Here is a 21115-nt window from a genome sequence, read left to right as displayed (position 1 = left end):
TATCAACCACTCCACAGAACCCACAATACTACTGCATAGGCTAGCACAGTGTGCAGCATTAACCTTCATCTTAAGTCCAGAGAGCCTTAAGCTCCATCAGTACTTATTCAGAACCAAGTAAAATATGACAAAATGGTCCCTAATATTTTTTCAGGATGGATCTGTAGAACAAAAAAGAGGAGGCCCTATCTCAGGTATGATCATATGGCTGACTWCAGCTACTCTACTCATCCTTCTCATAGCAAAGGTTTCATTTTAAGTTTGTTCAGAAGTCTARGGTCGGCATATTGGAGGAAGTATTTTGGATGATGCAGGAGCCCAGCAAACTTAGTATTCCTGTTTTACCTGTGAGAACAGTAAGCATCATCTCCATATCTAAGCTAGAAACTGGAAAAGAAGTAACAAAGGTGTAGCTAGTGATGAAAGTAGCCTAAAAATTTTAGTAACTTCATGCAAGAAACATGCTAATGTTGCTGATAGTGAGACAGCTGGATGAACTGCAGCTTGACTATTTGTGGAGGTTTTCGTGCATACACAGTAGTCGCTTCAGTCTTACAAAGTTATTTTTATTAACAATTGCTTTTCCAACAGTTATTCCATTATTAAGTATTTTAATAAAAAAGTCTGCTTTACATAAAGAAACACCACGGTTAGCAAGAGTCACTTTCTTTTTTTCATCTCATTTTCTGAAATGACATAGAAGGAACAGCACGCTTAGAAGAGCCAGATTCTYCCTCATTTTCATGGAGACGTTTTCTACTTGTGGCTGGCTAAAAGAAAGATGCAGTAGGATGACTATATTAATCAGATGAGACAGAGCCCRACTATCATGCCTGCTACAAAATTACAGATAAAGTCCCCTTTCTGTAACCAAAACAGCAGCAGGACTAACAAGTTATGTTATTATCTATCAGATGTGATTCTTCTTACACAATCCACTGTCCATCATTCGTCTTCCTGCTTTCAYTGTCCTCCATCTTTTAACAAAATCAGCTTTATCTTTCACTGGTCTATAAAAAATTGCTAACTAGTGTCTAGCAATGAATGTCATAATACCAAAACTTCCTAAACTTTCATTACCTTGGGATTTTTTCCCTTGGATGTTAAGCATTCATAGAATCCTTAAGTTTGGAAGCGACCTTCAGAGATCATCTAGTCCGACCCCCCTGCACACGCAGGGTCATCTAGAGCATGTGGCACAGGCTGCATCCAAGTGGGTTTGGAAGATCTCCAGAGAAGGAGACTTYACAACCTCTCTTGGCAACCTGATCCAGGTGCTCTGTCACCCTCACTGTTAAGAAATGTTTCCGTAAGTTCCTGCAGAACTTCAGTTTGTGGCTGTTTCCTCTAGTTCTATCAGTGGTCACAACTGAAAAGAGGCCRGCCCCATCCTCCTCACTCCCTCCCTTGAGGTATTTCTAGGCACTTATCAGATGCCCCCTCAGCCTTCTCTTCTCCAGGCTGAGCAGGCCCAGCTCTCTCAGCCTTTCCTCATAGGGCAGATGTTCCAGGCCCCTGATCATCCTCGTAGCCCTGTGCTGGACTCTCTCCAGCAGCTCCACATCCTTCCGGCACTGGGGAGCCCAGAACTGGACACAGTCTCCAGGTGTAGCATGATTTGAATCCATCAAAATACATGCATTCATGAAATTAATTTTAAACTTAAGAAGAATCCTTTAATGTCTCAAAGACTTTTTTTGTTTAAGCTAAAAGTCTTTCCAAGGCATTCACTGGAAAGTCCATTTCTAATGGACTTTCCAAGTCCATTGCAAAAGCAGAGATCACATATATAGCGGACTAGAACATACAGTCAACATGCACACTTCTACAATAAGTTCTAGAAATGATATGATTTTCTTATTATGGATTACTTTAAATCTAGTTTATGCATCAAGCATTAATCTTCAAATGATTTGTTATACATACCATTTTTGATGTTTGTGGTGGATTCATAGTGGCACTTGTTGTTTGTGGTAGATTCATAGTGGCATTTGTTTGGGCAAGTAAATGTTGAAATGTACTCTTCATATCCTCATCCTGTGAAAAAGGTGGTAACTCCAGTACATGGAATATTCCAGGGAAAACTCACTATTTTGTTTCATCACGTGTATCAACAATTAAGGATTTTGAAAGCACACTGCCAGGATACTGAGAATCCCACACATATTGAAGAACAAGTTTAGCTCTGCAGACATTTGCAGGAAAACCAGTAACAAGTAACCAGTGCCAATATGGCACTGACATATTGCTAGAGAAAACTCACCAAACTACTTCATTTTTTTAGATGGTTACATGAAAACTAAAAGGTACAGTCTGATGGTTATAAGAAACATGACCGTTCATGAAGAATATTTAAAACACATTATTTCATTTTAATGAGAGTTTATGGGAGTTTAAGGTACCAATTATTTATTTCTAGTTCAGCCCTCAAAATAGAAGAAAAAAAAAAACTCCTTGCAGAGTAATAAAAGGAATGAATGAATGTTCATGGATGTTATTCCTTACATCACCACGACCACCATTTACAAGAGGAAACATACAGCGCTAGAAGAAAGAATCGATAATGCTAGTTCCCAATTGCTGTAGGGGGACTACACTACACACCACACTACATCATGGACCACAATCCATCCACTAGTCCAAGGTTTAAGAAAGCAATCCTTGTGGAAAGACACACTCACATGATCCAGAACTGAATGCAATTGCTGTCAGCTAGAGAAGAATCAACTAAAACACCCATATGCTACAAAAAACTATTAAACAAAATTGTATGTTAAAAATTATACTTAATGTCAGTAAATCCATTTAGCGTATTAAAGGTCGTAAATGGAGACATCTATAAAGAAAGTGGAGGCAGAACAACTGGGAGAGGTGCATTTGGAAAGGAGAGAACTTAAGGATGTTATTAGTCCCAGTTGTGCATAAACAGGCATTAAGTGGCTGGAAAGGCAGCACAGATAGTTTGCTGAGAGCAGTAAGGTTAACAGAAATTCAGAACAGTTTCAAGAAAAAAGCTAGCATATAGGCCCAAATCTGGTTCAGCAGTCAGTGATGGTCTCATGGTCTCCTCATGGTCTGAGCTGGGCTACCCAGAGAAACAGGAAATGAGCACCAAAAAGGTTTCTAGTGGTCACTGTACTCCCTGTTCTAGAAATGAATGTCTCTAGTTTCAGCAAAAAAGGGGTTTGTATTCTAAACAACAGACTGAAGCTAACAGGTTGTGTAAAAAATCCATTCTATCATCACTGCAAAGACTGGTAAACCCAGAAGTGAACAAGACATTCACCAATACTGCCATAATTAGAAATAAGGATTTTCTAACTCATAAGAATTTCAAATATTTAAATATTTTAACTTTTTCTTTTTTTTTGGGGGGGGGGGGAGGAATGGCAAGGAAGGCTCTTTTTCAAAGCTATGGAGTACTGCAGTATGTCTGTTTTTGCTTTAAGTATGATCTTAAGTACTACAGAAAAGCTTTGATGTGAATATCAAGTTTATTTTATATGGMATTTGGATTCATCCTCCTTTTCTAGTGTACATTTTGACTTTGGCTAAGTTTGAACTTGAATTTGAATTGATAGGCAAGATAATATATTTTCATTTATAGAACAAAAACAACAGAATGTTTTTCAGCACGCAACCAAACTAAGCTTGTCCCATTCAAAGGATCACAGTAAAATTTTAGATGCACAGACAATTTAAGACTCAAAGACCTTTGAAAAATATTTTACTAAGTAACTATTTTGCTAACACAGATTTCTTGATGTTCTGGKTGGAAACCTCAGATGACTCAGGTAAATACAGGTAAGGTATTTCCAATGAGCAGTATTCAGTTTTAAGCAGCCCACTAAGTTTTTAAGCTTTTCATTTTAACAAATAATGGAGCCAAACAGCATAGGTATTTGAAACACTAATTTGAAAGCCTTATTCGTTTATATAAGAACTGAATACATTTTCTTTGAAGAATATGCTTACTTTCAAGTTCTCTAGTAGATCCAAAATTTCTAGAGCATTAACATGCATCAGCTATACAAATAAAGCGTATGTCTGCTGCTTTTCTTTTCTGTACTAAGTTTTAAAGACAATACTTACAGACAATTCAAGAGGGAGTGGGGAGCCAGTAGCTCCTCCTCACTACTCACAGTAACAGCACTCAAGTAGCTCTTTTGGTGGTAGTGTTCAAGGTGTGATATCTAGAACTGAACATATTGGATGTTGGCCTTCCAAGCAGGCAGTATACATCACCTATAAATAACTGATATTCTTAGTCATAGCCCATGAAGGGAAATTGCTTAAAGAATAGCATGTGAACCCTAATTATACTTGTATTTACAGGTATGATATCTTCTTTCTGTCTTGACTTCAAAATTATACATGGCAATAACTGCTCTTCCCAAAGCAATATAGAAATCAAGATGCTAAAACTATTTACATACAGAAATATCTCACTTTCTTTATTTGCCTGAATCACTATCTCATATTTCCCCTTTCCCATTATGCATAACTTTCAGTCTTGGAATCAGTATGACATGACTTATCAATGATAATCCTGCTCAGAAAAATAATCTAGATGTAAAACTCTGCAGTCAATTAGCACACTTCTATTTTAGCTTTGTATAGAACTTGCTTACAAAACTAAAATAGTAAAAGTCAGGAATGTCAGGAAGAATTTTCTAACAAATAATTACAACAAGTTCATGGCTCTTCAAAAGGGTCCAAATGCATTTTCTGTTTCAGGAAACTGCCAACTGTTGAGCACAGAATGATACTTCATTGCTTTTATTCTGTTTGTTAGGCTCTTTATCTAAGCATTTAATACTAGCCTTTGCTACTAATGGAGGATTATGAAAGGCACCATGCACATGATGAATATGTAGAACCTGTTGTGTGGCTCACAGGCAGACTGGATGATTTTTACTCAGCCTACCCGCATAAATATTTACCAAGAAAACTCACAGGCCAGTCTTCACTGCTGGGGTGCCAAAGTRAAAACATAAAGACCACCTCCCACAAACCTAACTATACAAAAACAAGAGGCAGGACCTCATACTCGGGACTCCCAATATCTGCCAGAAACCACATCTGCAGGATTCTGCACTGCCTGTCCACACATACACCCCCCCCCAAAAAAAAAATGAGTGCAACTCTCTTCAGTGTTCAAAGGAAGAGGTCCTTCCTACAGGAACCACATTGGACCTGGTCTCCAAAAAACACATTCCAATTCTCAGAAAAGATGTTAAAGTAGTCTGTGAAGATGTATCTTGGAATAGATGCAAAAGCTGTCATTTGTATGAAAAGGTGTGCACTCCATGCCTTTTTTTTTTTTTTTTTTTTAACAGACTTCTCTGGACTACAGGTCTGAAAGTTTTGAATCGCTACATATGCAGAGTGGTCTTTATTTGCTGAAAAAAAATACAGAGATCCAGGATTCAGACCAGGTCATGCAGACATACAAAGGATGTTGAAGCAGGACCAGAGTAACAACAAAATTATCTTAAGACTAATATCCTTTTACAAAAATAAAGACAGGAAACTGGTCAGCCTCTGCTGCTGAACTCRTGCCATAGCCTGCAACAGAAGCTAACAGGTTGCTACAAGAATATATGGCAGAGAAGCTGATATTAAATATAGTAGCAGGCTCGCAACATGCTGAATGGAATAGCACGAGTGGAAAGAATTGTACCTATCATTTGTGCTTGACCACCAGTCTAAAAAGTTGATCCAAGAAGATATTTGCAAGATCTACCTATTCCAAGTTCTCCTGAACAAAGACCACGAGGATCTCGTTGCTGGTATTTACCATTGTAACTAGTGAAATCTATTTCTCTGAACATCAACATCTGTTTCTTCTTCTTCTTACAAAGGAGACAAAGATTTTAATAGAAAGGCCAGAGATAGCAGGACTGGAAGACTCCTCATACATTCCTTGACTAAAGGTGGTAAGTTAGAAAAGGACAAAGATAACCTTGGCAGAAGAACCCTTCAGTACTGTACAATGCATATAAAACAGGATTCAAAGTTAAACACCTGTAGTAACACTGTATAGTATTCATCATACAAACTCTGAAGTGTCTTCCTGGATCTGAACCCAGGAGAGCAAATACAACATAGGATTTGAAATCTTCTCCCTTATCTGAATATTACTGAATAGTTAATAATCAGTTAGAAGTTACTGAAGATGGATGGATTGATAGTATTGGCCTAGTTTGGGAAAATCATATCATATTGGTCAAGGTTGAGAGATGCCCCCTGCCCATGCAGAGAGGGTATAGGGTTATGGGATTTGCAGTGCTAGTAAATAGCTAAGCCACAAAGATGGGGCTTAAGACCACAAAGACTGAAGGAAAAGGGACCAGGCATAAATTAACAGTGTGACCTTTTGGAAAGAGAGGAAGATACTCCACATGTGGGGATACCGTGACAAGGTGGTGGGCAAAGGAAAAGACGGAAAAAGAAGGATGGGAAAAGGCACTGGCCAACAYCTGGCAAGGCTGCACGACTAGGAATAACACCAATAACAGTTGAAAAGGAACATGGAGCATGCCAGAGAAAGGGATCAAGATGACCAATGCAATGAAAATCAGTAGAGGGAGTACTTGCCATTGCTAGAAGAAAACCCAAGAACAGGAAGAAAGTTGTTGGCAGATTTGCTTGTTGGGAGAGCAAAGAAACAAGTCTGTTTTGTAGGATGTAAGGAAAATATGAGGTAAGTGTATAGAGATTTGACAGAGGAAAAGCCCCATCCCACCAACTCTTGACACACAAAGTGCTGCAAAATCGTCTTGCTTCTAGCAGAGAGACAAGGCAGAAGTCTCTTTAAGATGTTCACTGTTTGGTTTAGAGAAGTCCAATAGGAAGGTGGTGGCTACAACATCTGGGCTAACGTCATCCTAAAGGTTAGGATCTTGTGGCTCCTCCTCCTGCGAGTCATTGACAATGGCAATAAAACAAACAAACAACTTCCAGATGCACAGCCTTGCCTTCTACTCTTCTTCTCTCTCCATAAATAGGCAGCAGGATCCCACCAGTCTCACAGAAACAATAGTCAGCTGGCAGGCAGCAGTGTCTGTGAGAAGCACAAAACAGTATTTGCTCTCCTTCTGGCTACTGTCAGAGAGAGCTTGTGGGCAGGCAGATGTACACTCCGACCTTAGATAACAGCTGTTATTCCCAAGACGCTATAGAATTGGAGTTCTAATTGCCCATCACTGTATCTGTTTCATGGTGTGCTCCACAGAAGCAGAATCTGGTATAATAAAGATCTGTGGGGACCGGAGTAGCCACCATTCCCTTGCTTCCTTGCAGAGACRAAACATATGGTATTAACAAAACCTCACAAAATTCAGACTACTGAAGTGACTTTGAATTTACATTAAGGAAAAAAAAAAAAACCAGCTTTGCTGTAGTTGAACTAAAAGTCAACTCCTACCTGAAGCCAGGGATGCTCTAAGGCTTCCTCTGTTGTCAGACGTTTGCTTGGATCAACTACAAGTAGCTTCTTCACAAGATCCAGAGCTAAGAAGAGGAGTTGGTTGATTAATATATTGAAAACAAGKTAGGCAATATGTATACACCAAAGCTTTGTGGACCAATACATCTAATGGTATTTCAGAACAATGATGCCCCAAAATACCATCTGGACAGATCACTTTTTTCTGTGCAAAGAAACTGCAGACCATAGCTATTTTTCATCATATGCATGCACACAATTCAATACTTTCAATATATCAGTGCTACCACTAGATTTACTGAGCATGTCCACAGTTTACGTTCTGTGCATGCACAGGAAGCACAACATCTTGTAAAAGCATCAGCACTGCTGTGGACATGCAAAGACAGTTTAATGTGTTTCCTACTACTGGAGAAATAAGAACATAAGTTTATAGTGTTCTAGAAAGCATGAGTTTTTCTTCTTCCCAAATCGATGCTGCTCTCACATAGACCGTATGCTTAACATGAGTACATATAATTTCATTTTCATAGAAAAAAGTATTTAATAAACACAGTGAAAAATACAGTATTTATGCCATATTTAATGACTACCAATTTACCATAAAGGATTACTAGAAAGATTTTCTTTTTTGTATACAATGCCTATAAAACAAGATCCAAAGTTAAACACCCATAGGTATTTAGGACTATTTACAACCTTAACATACTTTCTATTCTTTGCTGTGTTCAATTTATCATTCGATGAGCTTCAGAAAATTCAGTAAGGATTTACTGGATAATCTTAGAGAATCAGTAATCACATCATTTGTTGGAAACACCTCTAGATATATACAGGACTATCCATGACAAACAAGAACTTTTTTGTGCATTTAAAAATGTCCTKAGAAGAAAAAGCATGTAAGTTACTACCATTTTAGTAATGTCRTGTAAAAGCTCATTGAGCTTTGCAGAATACTTAGTTTATGGCCAAAGATAACAATTGATTTCGTAAGCGTGGTTGATACCTCACGCTACTAGACTTTGCATTTCAGGCTTAAAATCAGGCTCTTCATGTTTATCTCTTGGAATTTTAATGCACGTCCCTCAAACTCCAGGTGTTTTTTTTGTTCAAAACTTAAAAGAATCTTTGAGCAAGGCAAAACTCCCCAGACCAACTTGGTGAAGTCAGAAGAAAAAGTAAAAGATGAAAAACAGACATATGGTCCAAAAGCTGTACACCTGCAGAGTTAATCATGTTAAACATTATTGAGAGAAGTACTTTTAACTAGCTTTTCTTCGAGAAAAAAAAATCATTTGCTCATTCTAATACTTTAAATCTGAGCAAGGAAGAAATATTTGCTTTAAGTGACAATTCAAAAAAACCCATATTTTTTATTATGAAAAGCTGGTAAGAAGTTAAAGAAAAAAAAATGAAAGAGCTAGATACACTGCTAGCCATTGTAATAGTCATACCCAGGCCTGTTACATGCTTCCATTCTTTTGAAATAAATGTGTATTCTCCACGGGTGATTTGGTCTTTCAGAGATAGTTGAGTATTCTGCTCATTAAATGGTGGGTATCCACACAAGCTAAATAAAAGAAGATAAGAAGTTGAACATCACAGATTTTGCAGTAGAGGATGAAAAGCGAAAATCATACRTTTTAAAGCGTCTGCTGCCACAGCCTCTTTTAAATCTAATCTTTTTTTATACACACATGTACTTCCTAGTAAGTATGTACTTCTTGAAGGCTGCCACGCCTTCAGCATTTCAATGACTACTCAGTTAAGGTAGCAGCTATGTAGCTATATAATTTCTTACCATACAAAAAGGATAACTCCTAAACTCCAACAGTCCACAGCTCGGCTGTATCCAGCAGTCCCAAGCGAATTTAGAACTTCAGGAGCAAGATATGTGGGAGTACCACATAATGTTTTCATAAGAGAAGTTTCTCCAAGAATCTTGGATTGTCCAAAATCTGTAATCTTGTATTTAAAAACAGTGACATCACATTACATATTAAGACTGATTGTAATACATTCCATCATATACAATCAATGTCAAATTGATACAAGGTCAATATACAGTATCACTATGCCTAAGCAGATATATTAAGTCTGGTTTCCAAGGCCCAGTTCCAATATATGACTAGGAACCAAAGTTACCTAAACTAATATTAAAAAGTCAGCAAACAATTGAGAAGGGCAGAGAAGGGAGGAATATGACAGTGGATCATATTTAGCATGAACTACTCTCAAATTTGAATGTACATTGAAGATCTCAAGATAAAGATTTTCTACCTATTAAGAAGAGACTACTGGAAAATAAACAGCTTATGTACAAACCTACTCACCGCTTAGTCTGAAAACAGTCAACAAACAGCTCAGATATTTTTGAAAATGCTGTCTGTGATTCAAGAACTTAGATTTTGTAGGAAAACAAAAGTTATAAAATTTTAAGGCACGTTCCAGTAAGTGCTATGCAAGATATCAAACACAAAACTCATCAGTTGCTCATCAGTGGGTTACAATATCCATAATAATACAACTAAATTTACAAAAAAAAAAAAGCCCCAATGTTTACATTTACATGTTTGTAAAAAAAAAAAAAAACAAACAAAAACAATAGTTTGCACGACTAATTCCATAGCACTTTTTATTGTTCTGTTTAACTAAACAGTAAAAGAGTATTTTCAGATAGGTCAATGAGCAAAAAGAAATTTAAATTTCTTACCTTTATTAGACATGTTTCTTCAGAAGATGAAAGTAGCACATTCTCCGGCTTTAGATCTCGGTGAATAATCCCATTATCATGAAGGTACTAAATACATAAAAAGACACACATACATCAAAATACAGGCTTATCTTTTTGTTTTTGTTTAAATGTGAGTTTTCTAATCTTTTTAACAGATATGGCAGGATAACTGAAATGCCCATCTAAGAGGTGTGCATAGATTTAAAGCTATGCAATTTACAATTTCTTAAAAACAAAACAAAGAAACTTTGAAACCATCATGGTTCAAATATCAATCTTRACGAAAGCACTGGAACATGAGTGTTTATTAAAGGTGACTGCAATGATAACTGTTTGCCTACACACTGCTAACGGTCTCATATAATAATCCTGCCATTATTATATGAGCATGGTGTGCATTACTGCTTAATTCTCACTAATAATAAATTAGAGAGTTTCAATGTTCTTTGGCTGCAATGAGACCAGAATCCTGTTAAACTAGCTTATGAAAAGCACTGTACTGATTGCTTGTACACATTTCAGAACTGATAAATGACTGAAAAATTCCTCTTATGAAGATACACATACACAACCGTACTTTTTTTGGCGGAATCCATGATCACATACCTTTACAGCCAGCAGCATTTGATAAAAATACAACTTGCAAGTAGATTCTTTCATTTTAATTGGTCTTGACACTCTGTCATACAACTCTCCTCCTTCCATCCTAACAGAGAGGCCGGTAAGAAGTCACTATATTAGTTCCAGAAAATGCATCTCATTTAAAAAAATGAAATCAAAATTACTTCATTTGTATATTTCAGCTAAAGAGAAAGAATACATTTAATTTTTTAAAATGATCGAGGAAAGCTTTAAACACATCATATGAACTGCTGAATTAAGCTTTGCCTTCCGAGTCTTTACTGGGAGTTGTTTTAACACTTTCAATCAACCTTTTGAACCACAACAGCATGGTGGGCAACTGCCTGGACACTTCTAAGTGTGAAAAGACCACTCTCCTGATTATCACAGTTCATAAATTTACAGAGTTTTCAGACAGTTGTTGAGACAAAAAAGAAACTCCAAAACAAATAAGATTCACAACTATTCACATTTTTGTGACATGAAAAATGTTTCCTTTCATGCATTTACTTTCAAACAAGCTACTTACAGTTCCAAAACAATGTAGTAATCCTCTGCTTCAAAGAAATTTTTGATCTTGATTAAACAGGGCTAATAAAAAGGGAACACACAGACAGACACAGAAAGTAGAATCACTTGTAAAAACTGTTACCAATACTGATCATCCAAAACTCTTATTTCAGTGTGATTCTATCTGACCCAGTTAAATTAAAATTTATGCTCTATCACCCCAAGTTTCGACAAATATTCAATACTTTTGTTTTTTTCTCCCCTGAATCTCCAAACACAAAAATATCAACATCACAGTAACTTCAGCTCAATATTCACCTTTCTTTTTTTTCCAATTATGAATTTCAAAACTCTCAATATTTTCTCTATAAGAAAAGTTGCAAATAAGGGGCACATTAATTAAATTATGTAAGCTTTGCACTGAGAAAGAGGAAAATAAATTCTTTTTAAGATTTTTTTTTCCTAAAAAAAAAAAAAAAAGGGGGGGGGGAGAGATAGAAATCCTAAAAACTGCCAGAGGGATGCAATTTTTAGGTTTATATCTGTAAATATGTTTATATAAATATATGAAAATATTTACAAAAATACACATCAAGGAAAAAAAAAAATCTACAAAAGTTGCTCATGTAGAAACATGATTGCGACGTTTCCTCCCAAATTCACATCTCAGTTATTCAAAGTTTTAAAATCTCAGGTCTGTAAAGACACAGCTCACTTAAAAGAAAAAGTTTTCCGTGAACTTATTTGCAGCAAAACCAATAAGCATCCTCCAAAATATTTTCTAAGCAAAAAATTAAAACTGAACATTAGTTGCTTACTTAGCTAAGTGAGCAAGATAAGTACAGTACGCAGCAAAAAGTAATCAAAMCATACACTAACACTCACATGATCTATTTTCTTCAAAATCTCGATTTCTGTGTTGATATTAAAAGCAGGGTTCTATTAAAAGAATCAAATACCATACAGAGCAAGATAGTGTGGCTGTATAATAAGACATTTGAGAAATAAGAGACAATACGAGAAAAGCAATTGTTTCACATCTCTTGTGACTTTAAGCAACCATAACATATTACTTTTTTCCTTTACTGATCAGGTGCCCTCTGTGAACTAAACAGTCTGCCATTATCACTATCTGTAGCAAGGTACTGCTCCAGACACAGTTATTTCACTAAGAAATGGAAATCTTCACCTAATTTCCTATGGACCAAATTAATCTTGATCAACTTGTATCACCCATATGTCCATCATATATCAATCTTAAACAGCTTTCCTGCCTCAGAGACACTTCCTATGTGAGCTATCCCTAAAAATACATGCTACTCACTCTTATACTTTGTTTTGCAAGGTAACATAAACAGTTTTTTAAATCTCTTTTAACATATGATTTAGGCTCAGCTCACAAAATCATCCCAGCAGACTTTTTTTGTTCTTCTTCCAATCTAAATTAATCATCTTTCAACATACGTAACCAGTTCAGTACATAACATTCCATATGAGCTCCTATCTTGTTTTCTAGGACGGCATTTCTTTCATAATTACTAATTTGTAACATCATGTCTTAATCCTTACTAGAAATTCTCCAAAATAGCATTCAGTAGTTTTCAATCACATTGATGCCACTCATTCGTCTACAAATAGCTAAATCTACCTGCTCCTCTGAACTAAGAAAAGCATAGATTTTAGCAGAAAATGTTACTAGTCTTTGTTTAGCAGCCAATGAAAGGCTGTGCATCCAAATAAATAAACAAAAATACTTACTGCCTCTCTAATACCACTTGCCATAAACTTCCGTTTATTGATTATCTTTACTGCAACCTTGTTACAAGTGCTTTTCTCAAATGCCAGTTTAACTTCTCCACAGGCGCCACTAACAGAAAAGCACAGCTATGTTAATGCTTCCAAAATCTGCATAATGAGTATAAACATGTAAAATAAAGGCACTACGCTGATTAAGATTACATACAGCTAGAGGAGAGGCTACTGCTTCCCACCCCTCTGACTATAGCAAGTCATCAAAAATATGTCAGGAAATGTTCAGGAGCTAGGAAGGCCCTATTTAAACAGCAAGCGATGTTGAGGACCACCGATTCAAAAATGCAGAAGGAAATATGTATAGCAAATCATTGGTTTGTACAAAGGGCATCAATGAACGCCCAGGACAAGCTCTCTCAACATTTCCAATTCGACAAATGTGCTTGTGCACTTTCTATTTTAAAGAAGAGAAGAAAACCTATTAGAGACCTGCAACACAAGACCAGTCCAATCTGAAGAACAGTTATGTCAAGATGTTCTTTTTACCCCTTTTTCTTTTCTACGTAGTAAATAATATAGATAATAATAAAAAAAACTATAAATTGTTACTAATATTCTAATATTAGAAATATTAATATTAGAAAAACATATAGAAAACCTGCATTATTCATTCAGGTTTCTTTACTTAATGTTTCTCTCTGAATTGTTTCCACTTAATCATGCTTCCAAATTCTTCACTGACAATCAAGAGAGAAAAAAAAAGTGTCTCCTTAAAATAGCCCATCTCCCTTTTACTGAAAAAAAAGACCTCTTTCCTCTTTTGAAGACCTCAAGAGCAGTTCATGGTCTCATGGTCTCTGTTAACCTATATCAGTCCCAGATATCCTTGTACTGACACTAGAAAATTCAGAGAAATCAAAGAATTTCATTCCTCATCAAAATGAATTGTTGTGTGTCACTGAAAGAGTAAAATATTAATCAAGACATTAAGAAGGGTATCTACTTAAAAAGAAAAACAAAAAAACAAACAAAAAAAATAACAGCATTTTACTATATTGTAAAATACCTAAAATATTTGTGGGATTACGAAAACATCATCTTATTTAAGACTGATCATAATTCTGGTACAAGGTACTGAAAACTAAGAAAATTACCACTTAACATTGGGGAAAGAAGGGTGCTTACCTTCCCAAAGTCTTTGACATGATATATTTCTCTCTGAATTCTCTAGGAAACCCCAACTGATCATCCACCATAAGATCAGAAAATACAAACACTAGGAAGATGAGTGGAGATCATTTTCCTGTTATTAACTTAAAAAAATCGTTATAATGAACAACTACTCGTCCTGAGCATTTAGTCAACAAGAAAATGCTAGAAGAAAAACAAATATATAAGAAAATAACTGATGCTACGAAAGACATCAGTCATGGATTAGCAAGAAGATCTCATTACAGAAAAATAATTTCTACACTTTGAAAAATAATTTCTATACGTAGTCAAGCTTTCAGTGTAAACTCCACATAATAGCACTTAATCAATTAACACTAAACTTCAGGATAAAATCAGCAGTCAAGAACTTCAGTCTYATATCAAGGAAAAAAGAGAAGTGACAAGCAAGAACCAAACACCTTGGTGAGAAAATAGTAAAACAAAAAAAAAAAACCCAACTCTCCTAATCTTTTAAGAGGAGTTTTCAACATTATACCACAGCCATTTAAATGTTTCTTCACTTTCCATTAATAGTCGTTTTCCCCCTTCCTCCACCACACATGCAGCTATTAAGGCCAAAATATATTTCAAAAGTAGAAACACAACTATAAAAGTTTACAGTTTGCACAGTGGTTTCTGATGCAACTGCTTTCAAATTTTCTTTTAAATAATTCTAGATAAAGAGATTTTTAATATGAGTGCTAAACATCAAATCATAACTGTATTCTCAGCTTTTACATATAATATGCATGAATTATACACACACAGAATCAAATCTGCACTAAGAACCTCTTGGGCAACACATGAAAATCTAGTTATGCTATAGTATATTTTACCCTTATTAGTCTGTACAGAGAGTGCAATTTCAGAGTTGTGAGTCAGTGGAAGTCTCTTCCCTTTCCCAATGAGCTCTCTATTAATGAATGTTCCATTTGCGCTGTGATCTTCAATGTAGGCAACACAGGAATTTTTTGGCCCCATTTCCTAAAAGAAAAACAGTGGGAAGAATAACATGATGAAAAATGGATATTACTATAATTATGTGACAGAMTACAGACACGTCTTATCATTAGGTCTAGAAGTCTAATATTATTCAGGTTATTTCATAAACCTGGTTGATAAAGAATCAAGAATCTTGTTAGAGAAGTCAACACTGAAGAGTGTTTGAACTTTGATTTCATCAGAAATATGTCAGGAGAGAAAAACACAGTTAACATTTTTAACACCTACCCTGAAAATTCGGAAGTGCTTCTTACTATAGTTTTGATAAAAGCCAGTCTCAGACAATCCTAGTTTAGAAAAACTATAATCACAGCTTTTGTCTCTTCCAAACCAGTACTCATCATTCACGCAGTCTGTAGACGATGGGAAAGTAAAGCAGAGAAAGAACACAAGATTGTGGTAAGTAATTATTAAGCCAGGCACTACAGAATGATTCCAAACCATAATAGGTAGACATACACAAGATTCTATAGATATGATCAAGCTTATTAATCTTAACTCAGAAGAAACACACATTGCAAAAAACTTCTGTCTTGTTTGCTACATTTTAATCACAGTATAATCTCCTTTCTAAGAGTAGTCATGTTCTGCAATACATTGCGCCAGTGCAATATGTTGCATTAAAAAATATGAAATGGAAAATGAAGCAAGTAACCTGAATATGTCAGAATTCCATCTCCAAGTTCATGGAAGCTGCATGTCTTAGTGCTTAATGTAAAAAGTATTATTTAGTACTATCAGCATTCTTTAGCATTATTAAGAGGTTATTTATTGTAATTAGGTTTTTACTATTCACTATTTTTATTAGATCATTCATAAACTGTTATTAAATTGTTAGCTTACTGTCTAATATTACTTAACATTATCCCCATCTGCTTGTACTTTGAAAATGAGAAGAGCTCAAAGTTCTCAAAGTTTTCCTGACCAGGAGACGTATGTATGGGCTGTACATACCATAGTTGCTGAAACCTTTTCCAAGTGCAAAGAGGCGACCCCAAGGCTGAGGAGCCAGCTCCTCAGATTCCTGGTCCTCAGGAATCGACGGAAGCTCCTGGGTGGGAACAGTGTCCAAAGAGCTGAGGGTCCCGGAGCTGGACGAGGACTGGCTCGTGGCCTGCGAGCCGCTGGACGCGGAGCTGGTTGCGCCCTGCGACGGCTGCGCTTCGCTCCCAGTCTCCCGGGACATGATGGCTTCAGAAAGAAGGTTTGAGGAGACGTTACTAGAGCAGAGCAAGACAGTCACCCGCATACAGCACCACCTGTATCAAATCCACGTCCAGTCCCCAGGTAAATACAGCTTTCGGATTCAAGGATGATCCGCACAAGCTTTTGTGAACAGAATTTTTTCTTTTTAAACTAAGAATGTGGTGCTTCCCCTACTGCTTTTTAAGCCATCACGAACCCGGCGTCCCGATTCCGACGAGCCCTCTGATTCGCGCTGTGTCACAGGATCCCCGCACAACAACTGCCAGTTTTATTTACAGGACCGCAAACCCCGTCGCCACGCGCCGCTCGCACAGCGGCTTCAGGCACAAACCCCGGCGGGCTCCGAGGCGCCCTGGGCCCCGCGGCGCTCGGCGCGGGCCCCCGCTGTCACCTGCCCCCCGCTCCTACCCCGGCACACGGACCGGTCCCCTGCGCTCCCCGCGCTCGTTTCGCCGTCCTGAGGCGGCACTGACGCGCCACGCGCCTCACTCCGCCCCCTCGTGCCCACAGCGCTCCCTGCCGTCCGGAGCAGCGTCCGCCTCTCCTCGCGGCGCCCGCCGCGCAGCGCCCCGCGCAGCGAGGAGCCCTCCAGGACACGGCCCCGGCCGCCGCGCCCGGAGGCGGGGGCGCCCGAAAACCACCCCGGCGGCGCGAGCGGGGTGCGAACTCACGGAGCGGAGCGGAGCGCCACGCGGGCCGCCGCACCGAGCCGCGCGCCRCAGCGCGCAGGCGCCCCGCGAAGCCGCGCTGCGAACTGCGCCAATGGGCGCGGGCGCCGCTGCGGGGTCTGCCGGGAGCTGTAGTCCGGCCATGCGCGCGGCGCTGGGACTGCGCCTCTGCCGCCGCCCATGGGGCTGCCGCGCGCCGGGGGCCCCGCCGCGCCCGCGCTGTGTGGGACTCGGCTCCAGCGCGGCGCCGCCTTGCTGGAGCTGCGGCGGGCCCGTCCCCGGCGGGCAGCCCCGCTTCTGTCCCGCCTGCCGCTCCCTGCAGCCGCCCGCGCCGCGGCCTGACCTCTTCCGCCTCATGGCCTGGTGAGTGCCGCGGCGGGCGGCGGGGCGGTGGCGGTGCGGCCGCGCTCACGGCGCCGCTGTCGCCCGCAGCGACCGCTCCTTCCGCGTGGACGAGCAGCAGCTGCGGCGGCGCTTCCGGAGCCTGCAGCGCGCCCTGCACCCCGACCGCTTCGGCCGGAGGCCGCCGGTGAGCGCTGCCCGCCCGCGCCGCCCGCTCGGAGCTTCCGCGCGCGGGGAGGGCCGGCGGGGGCGCCGCGTGCTCCGCGTCTCCGCTGCGCTCGAGTGCCTCGTCTCTACAGGGCGCTGCGCGGAACGTGCTCGGCCCTTCGTTGCCCGCAATGACCCGCTAACGAGCGCTTGTTCCCTGTTTTCTGTTGGCAGACGGAGCGGCTCTACTCGGAGCAGCACTCGGCGCTGGTCAACAAAGCCTATCAGACCCTCCTGCACCCCCTCAGCCGCGGCCTCTACCTAGTAAGGAATCCAGGCGCGTGGCCCAAGGCGCAGGGCGGCTTTGGGTACTGTCACAAGCAGGAACGCCGCAAACTTGGCAGAAATGGGGGGTGCAAAACCAGCCTTGTCTGAGACTCACCAGCCTTCCCACCCACTGCTGTTTTCACTGTTGCTTTCTGATTACTGTGATCATACTTCCTTACAAACTACTTTTAGGGTCCACCTATGGAGTTAACTTTAACAGACTCTGTTAGTATATAATTTGTCAAATAGGCATCTGTGTAAGCTCTGCTTAAAGACTTAGTACTCTAGAAAATCATTCCCACTGAAATTGATGTAACAGCATTTGTTTCCAAATTCCTATTTTCTTTGCAAGCTGGAGCTGAGTGGAATACAGCTGGCACAAGAGACAGACAGTGATGCTGATTCACAATTTCTCATGGAAATCATGGAAATTAATGAGAAATTAGCAGAGCCTAGTAATGAGGGTAACCTTGAAGAAATTGAAACCTTAATTAAAGGTGAGTTGCAATTTAGCAGTTTTGTACAGAACTAACCTAGGCTCCTGTATCTTCTGTCACATGAAGAGAAGCTAGTCTCTCTTAAGGTACATAGGTATATGTATATTGAAAATGAAATTCTTATTGCATCTTCAGCAGCTAAGGACAAATGCATTTTTCTAAAGGAAAGAACCATTCAAAATGAAGTTTAATAAAATACTTAACTGGTTATCTCCTGGTTTCAAGGAGATAAATAATACATGGAAGTCTTGTGTGATGAAGAAGCTCAGAGTTGTATTTTCTACCTGTATTTTCTAAGTGTTTTTTTGTCAGTGACAAGACTCAGACTTTCACTGTGTTCTCTCTTCAATTGAAAATGTTGAGTATTTTGGTGAATATAGAAATTGATAAAATGTTTCATTAAAACACAGTTCATGAACTGTTGGYAGTGGAGAATCCAGACAAGATGTCAGCCTAATCTGAATGTGATAAGGTTGTGGAGTTTGAACAAGTCTTTGTTCATTGAACCAAGGGGATAAGAGAGATGTGACACTTTCTGTCAAAACTATTCTGTACAGGGGAGACGTGTGCCTTTCAGCAAAATAGTGTCTCTACATATTAATGCAAGTAACCATGACATAATTTACAAACAAAATTACTATCTCCATACTCTATTTGCAGTAGTTTTTTTCAGCTTAGTAATAATCGCCATCCTTACTCTAGCAAGTTTCTTTTTTTTGTGTGGTTGATGATATCCAAAACATGAATTCATTACTTTTTATTCTTTATAATACTAACAGTATGTCAAAAGCAATCACAATAAAAAGTTATTAGAATAAAAGAAAATTAATTTTAGAAGAGTAAAATTGTGAAAGACTACTTAAAAGCTAGTGACCATTGACAACGCTGTTCTTCACTGTCTTAAGAAAGCAGCATATGTTTGAAATGACAGTTAAAGCAATTGACAGTAACAATATAGAAAGCTCTCTTGGCTCCACAAAAAACTATGATACAAATGGTAAAGTTCCCACACAATCACAGTGTGGTATTACTGAATATACTGTGTGACGAATTCTGATTATTTCATTTTACAGCTAAACAAGAACAACTGACCAAGGAGGTGACGACAGCCTTTGAAAGGGGTAGTTATTTCYGTTAAGTACTTGCATAATATCAGTAATAAATGCATATTTTAATTATTGGCAGATATTTTCTGACCTATTCACTGCTTAAACGAGCATCCCATGTTGATGTTTAAAATAAGTACTTCTACCTTGACCTTTTCTTTAGCATTAGTCATCCTATGGAGGAGTGGGGGAAGAAGCTCTAATACAGAAGTTCCAGTTAGTTCCTATTGCATCAAAACAATCAATTCCAACACATTCCAGAGTTTTTGTTTTGTTTTTTTGTTTGAATTTTTTAAATATAGTTTAATGTATATGTATAGTTTATACATATATAATGTAAATGTATAGTTTATACATTTTAAAAAACAACAAAAAAACCCTTATATATTTAAATTTCCCCAAGTTGCTACTGGGGACAACACCATAGCCACTGCACAGAAAACTCATTAAAGGGTATTTGAGTCATATTTCTTTTTTTCCCTGTAAGCAGTTTGTCCCAGACATTTTTACATGTTTTATGGAACATCTGAATTGAGGTCCCCAAAAACCTGAAATGAAAACAATATGTAACACTGTTTTATTGTGTGGGTACTTAAATTTTTTAAGTTCTTAGTTGTAATGCTGAAACTGTAAAATATTGAGATTTGTCTTGGAAATGAAAATTCAGCCCTCTATGAAGTAGTAATATTTTATTTCATTTCAGATGATCTTCAAGAGGCTAAGAAGCTCCTAGCTAAAATGAAATATTTTGCAAACTTAGAGGACAAACTAAAGAACAAGAAGATCCCTTCCTGATACTCCTGCATTTACTGTTGGGAATTAGTGTTATTTTCAATTAAACATCTGATTCAGTAACCAAAATTGGAAAAGAGGTGTTTGCATTCTGTTTTTTGTTTTGTTTTGTTAAAAGTCTAGATTCTGAAAAGTTAAAAGAAATGCTGCTTACGCAGCACTGATTAAATAACAGGTAGAAGAAGCAAAAGCTTATACACACGAGAAATTGTAATTAGTAGTTTAGGACTACCCTCCTCAAAGGAGTTACAGAAATAAGTATCAAATGAACATAAAACTACAGTAAGGAATTAAGATATTTGAGCTACTACTATGCAAAGAATTTATTTTATTCTAAGTAAAAGTCATGCATGGAATGTTCAAGATTAAGTGGAAAGCTCCTTCCACAGGCTATCTAAGCTCTGTGTAGTCTCTCTGTTCTACCAAATCATTTTTGAATATCTCAGAGGTGCTAGATTGGAAAAGTGTATGTGTCTGTGGGGGGGGGAGAGGGGGGGATGTRGAGAGATAAACCATCCAAAACTATTATATTATACCCTTTAGAAAATAGGCTTCTTGAATAAAGAGTCTTAACTTTGTTAATATTAACTTTGTTAATAAGATTTCAAATAGGTGCTCTACAGCCTATGTTCCTACAGGCTAGACTGTTCTTGCACTGTTACAATGTCAGGACTGAGTGAGGAAACCTGAAATCTTTCAAATGAATTACTTAACTGAAAAACAGCATTAAATACTTCAAATTTTATTTG

General features: G+C 38.4%; 2 protein-coding genes across 6 annotated transcripts; one reads left to right on the top strand and one right to left on the bottom strand.

Annotated features, from left to right (window-relative positions):
* Positions 1-546: 546 nt before the first annotated feature.
* On the bottom strand, positions 547-16534 carry CHEK2 (checkpoint kinase 2). 5 transcript variants are annotated; one of them, XM_026036735.1, is made up of 14 exons: positions 16236-16534; positions 15510-15634; positions 15116-15263; positions 14253-14343; positions 13074-13182; positions 12201-12254; positions 11335-11396; positions 10791-10890; positions 10164-10250; positions 9252-9415; positions 8905-9020; positions 7430-7515; positions 1927-2037; positions 547-770 (listed from the first exon to the last, which is right to left on the bottom strand). In XM_026036735.1, exons 1-14 carry the CDS (start codon positions 16528-16530, stop codon positions 675-677), a joined length of 1644 nt encoding a protein of 547 aa, XP_025892520.1. In that variant the 5' UTR covers positions 16531-16534; the 3' UTR covers positions 547-674. The 5 variants fall into 5 exon arrangements, with proteins under 5 accessions (XP_025892520.1, XP_025892523.1, XP_025892524.1 ...); XM_026036737.1 differs by lacking the exons at positions 547-770; positions 1927-2037 and adding an exon at positions 4095-4199 and having other exon boundaries at positions 16236-16533; XM_026036736.1 differs by lacking the exons at positions 547-770; positions 1927-2037 and adding an exon at positions 5334-5402.
* Positions 16535-17249: 715 nt separating this feature from the next.
* On the top strand, positions 17250-20443 carry HSCB (HscB mitochondrial iron-sulfur cluster cochaperone). Its single transcript, XM_026036700.1, has 6 exons — positions 17250-17518; positions 17588-17684; positions 17879-17968; positions 18324-18468; positions 19542-19589; positions 20278-20443. Exons 1-6 carry the CDS (start codon positions 17250-17252, stop codon positions 20367-20369), a joined length of 741 nt encoding a protein of 246 aa, XP_025892485.1. The 3' UTR covers positions 20370-20443.
* The last annotated feature ends 672 nt before the right edge of the window (positions 20444-21115 follow it).

Source organism: Nothoprocta perdicaria, unplaced genomic scaffold (assembly GCF_003342845.1).
Source record: "Nothoprocta perdicaria isolate Ctin4 unplaced genomic scaffold, notPer1 scaffold_185, whole genome shotgun sequence".
Taxonomy (NCBI): Eukaryota; Metazoa; Chordata; class Aves; order Tinamiformes; family Tinamidae; genus Nothoprocta; species Nothoprocta perdicaria.
Note: the sequence above shows the minus strand (reverse complement) of the source record. Positions and strands in the feature narration are given on the sequence as shown.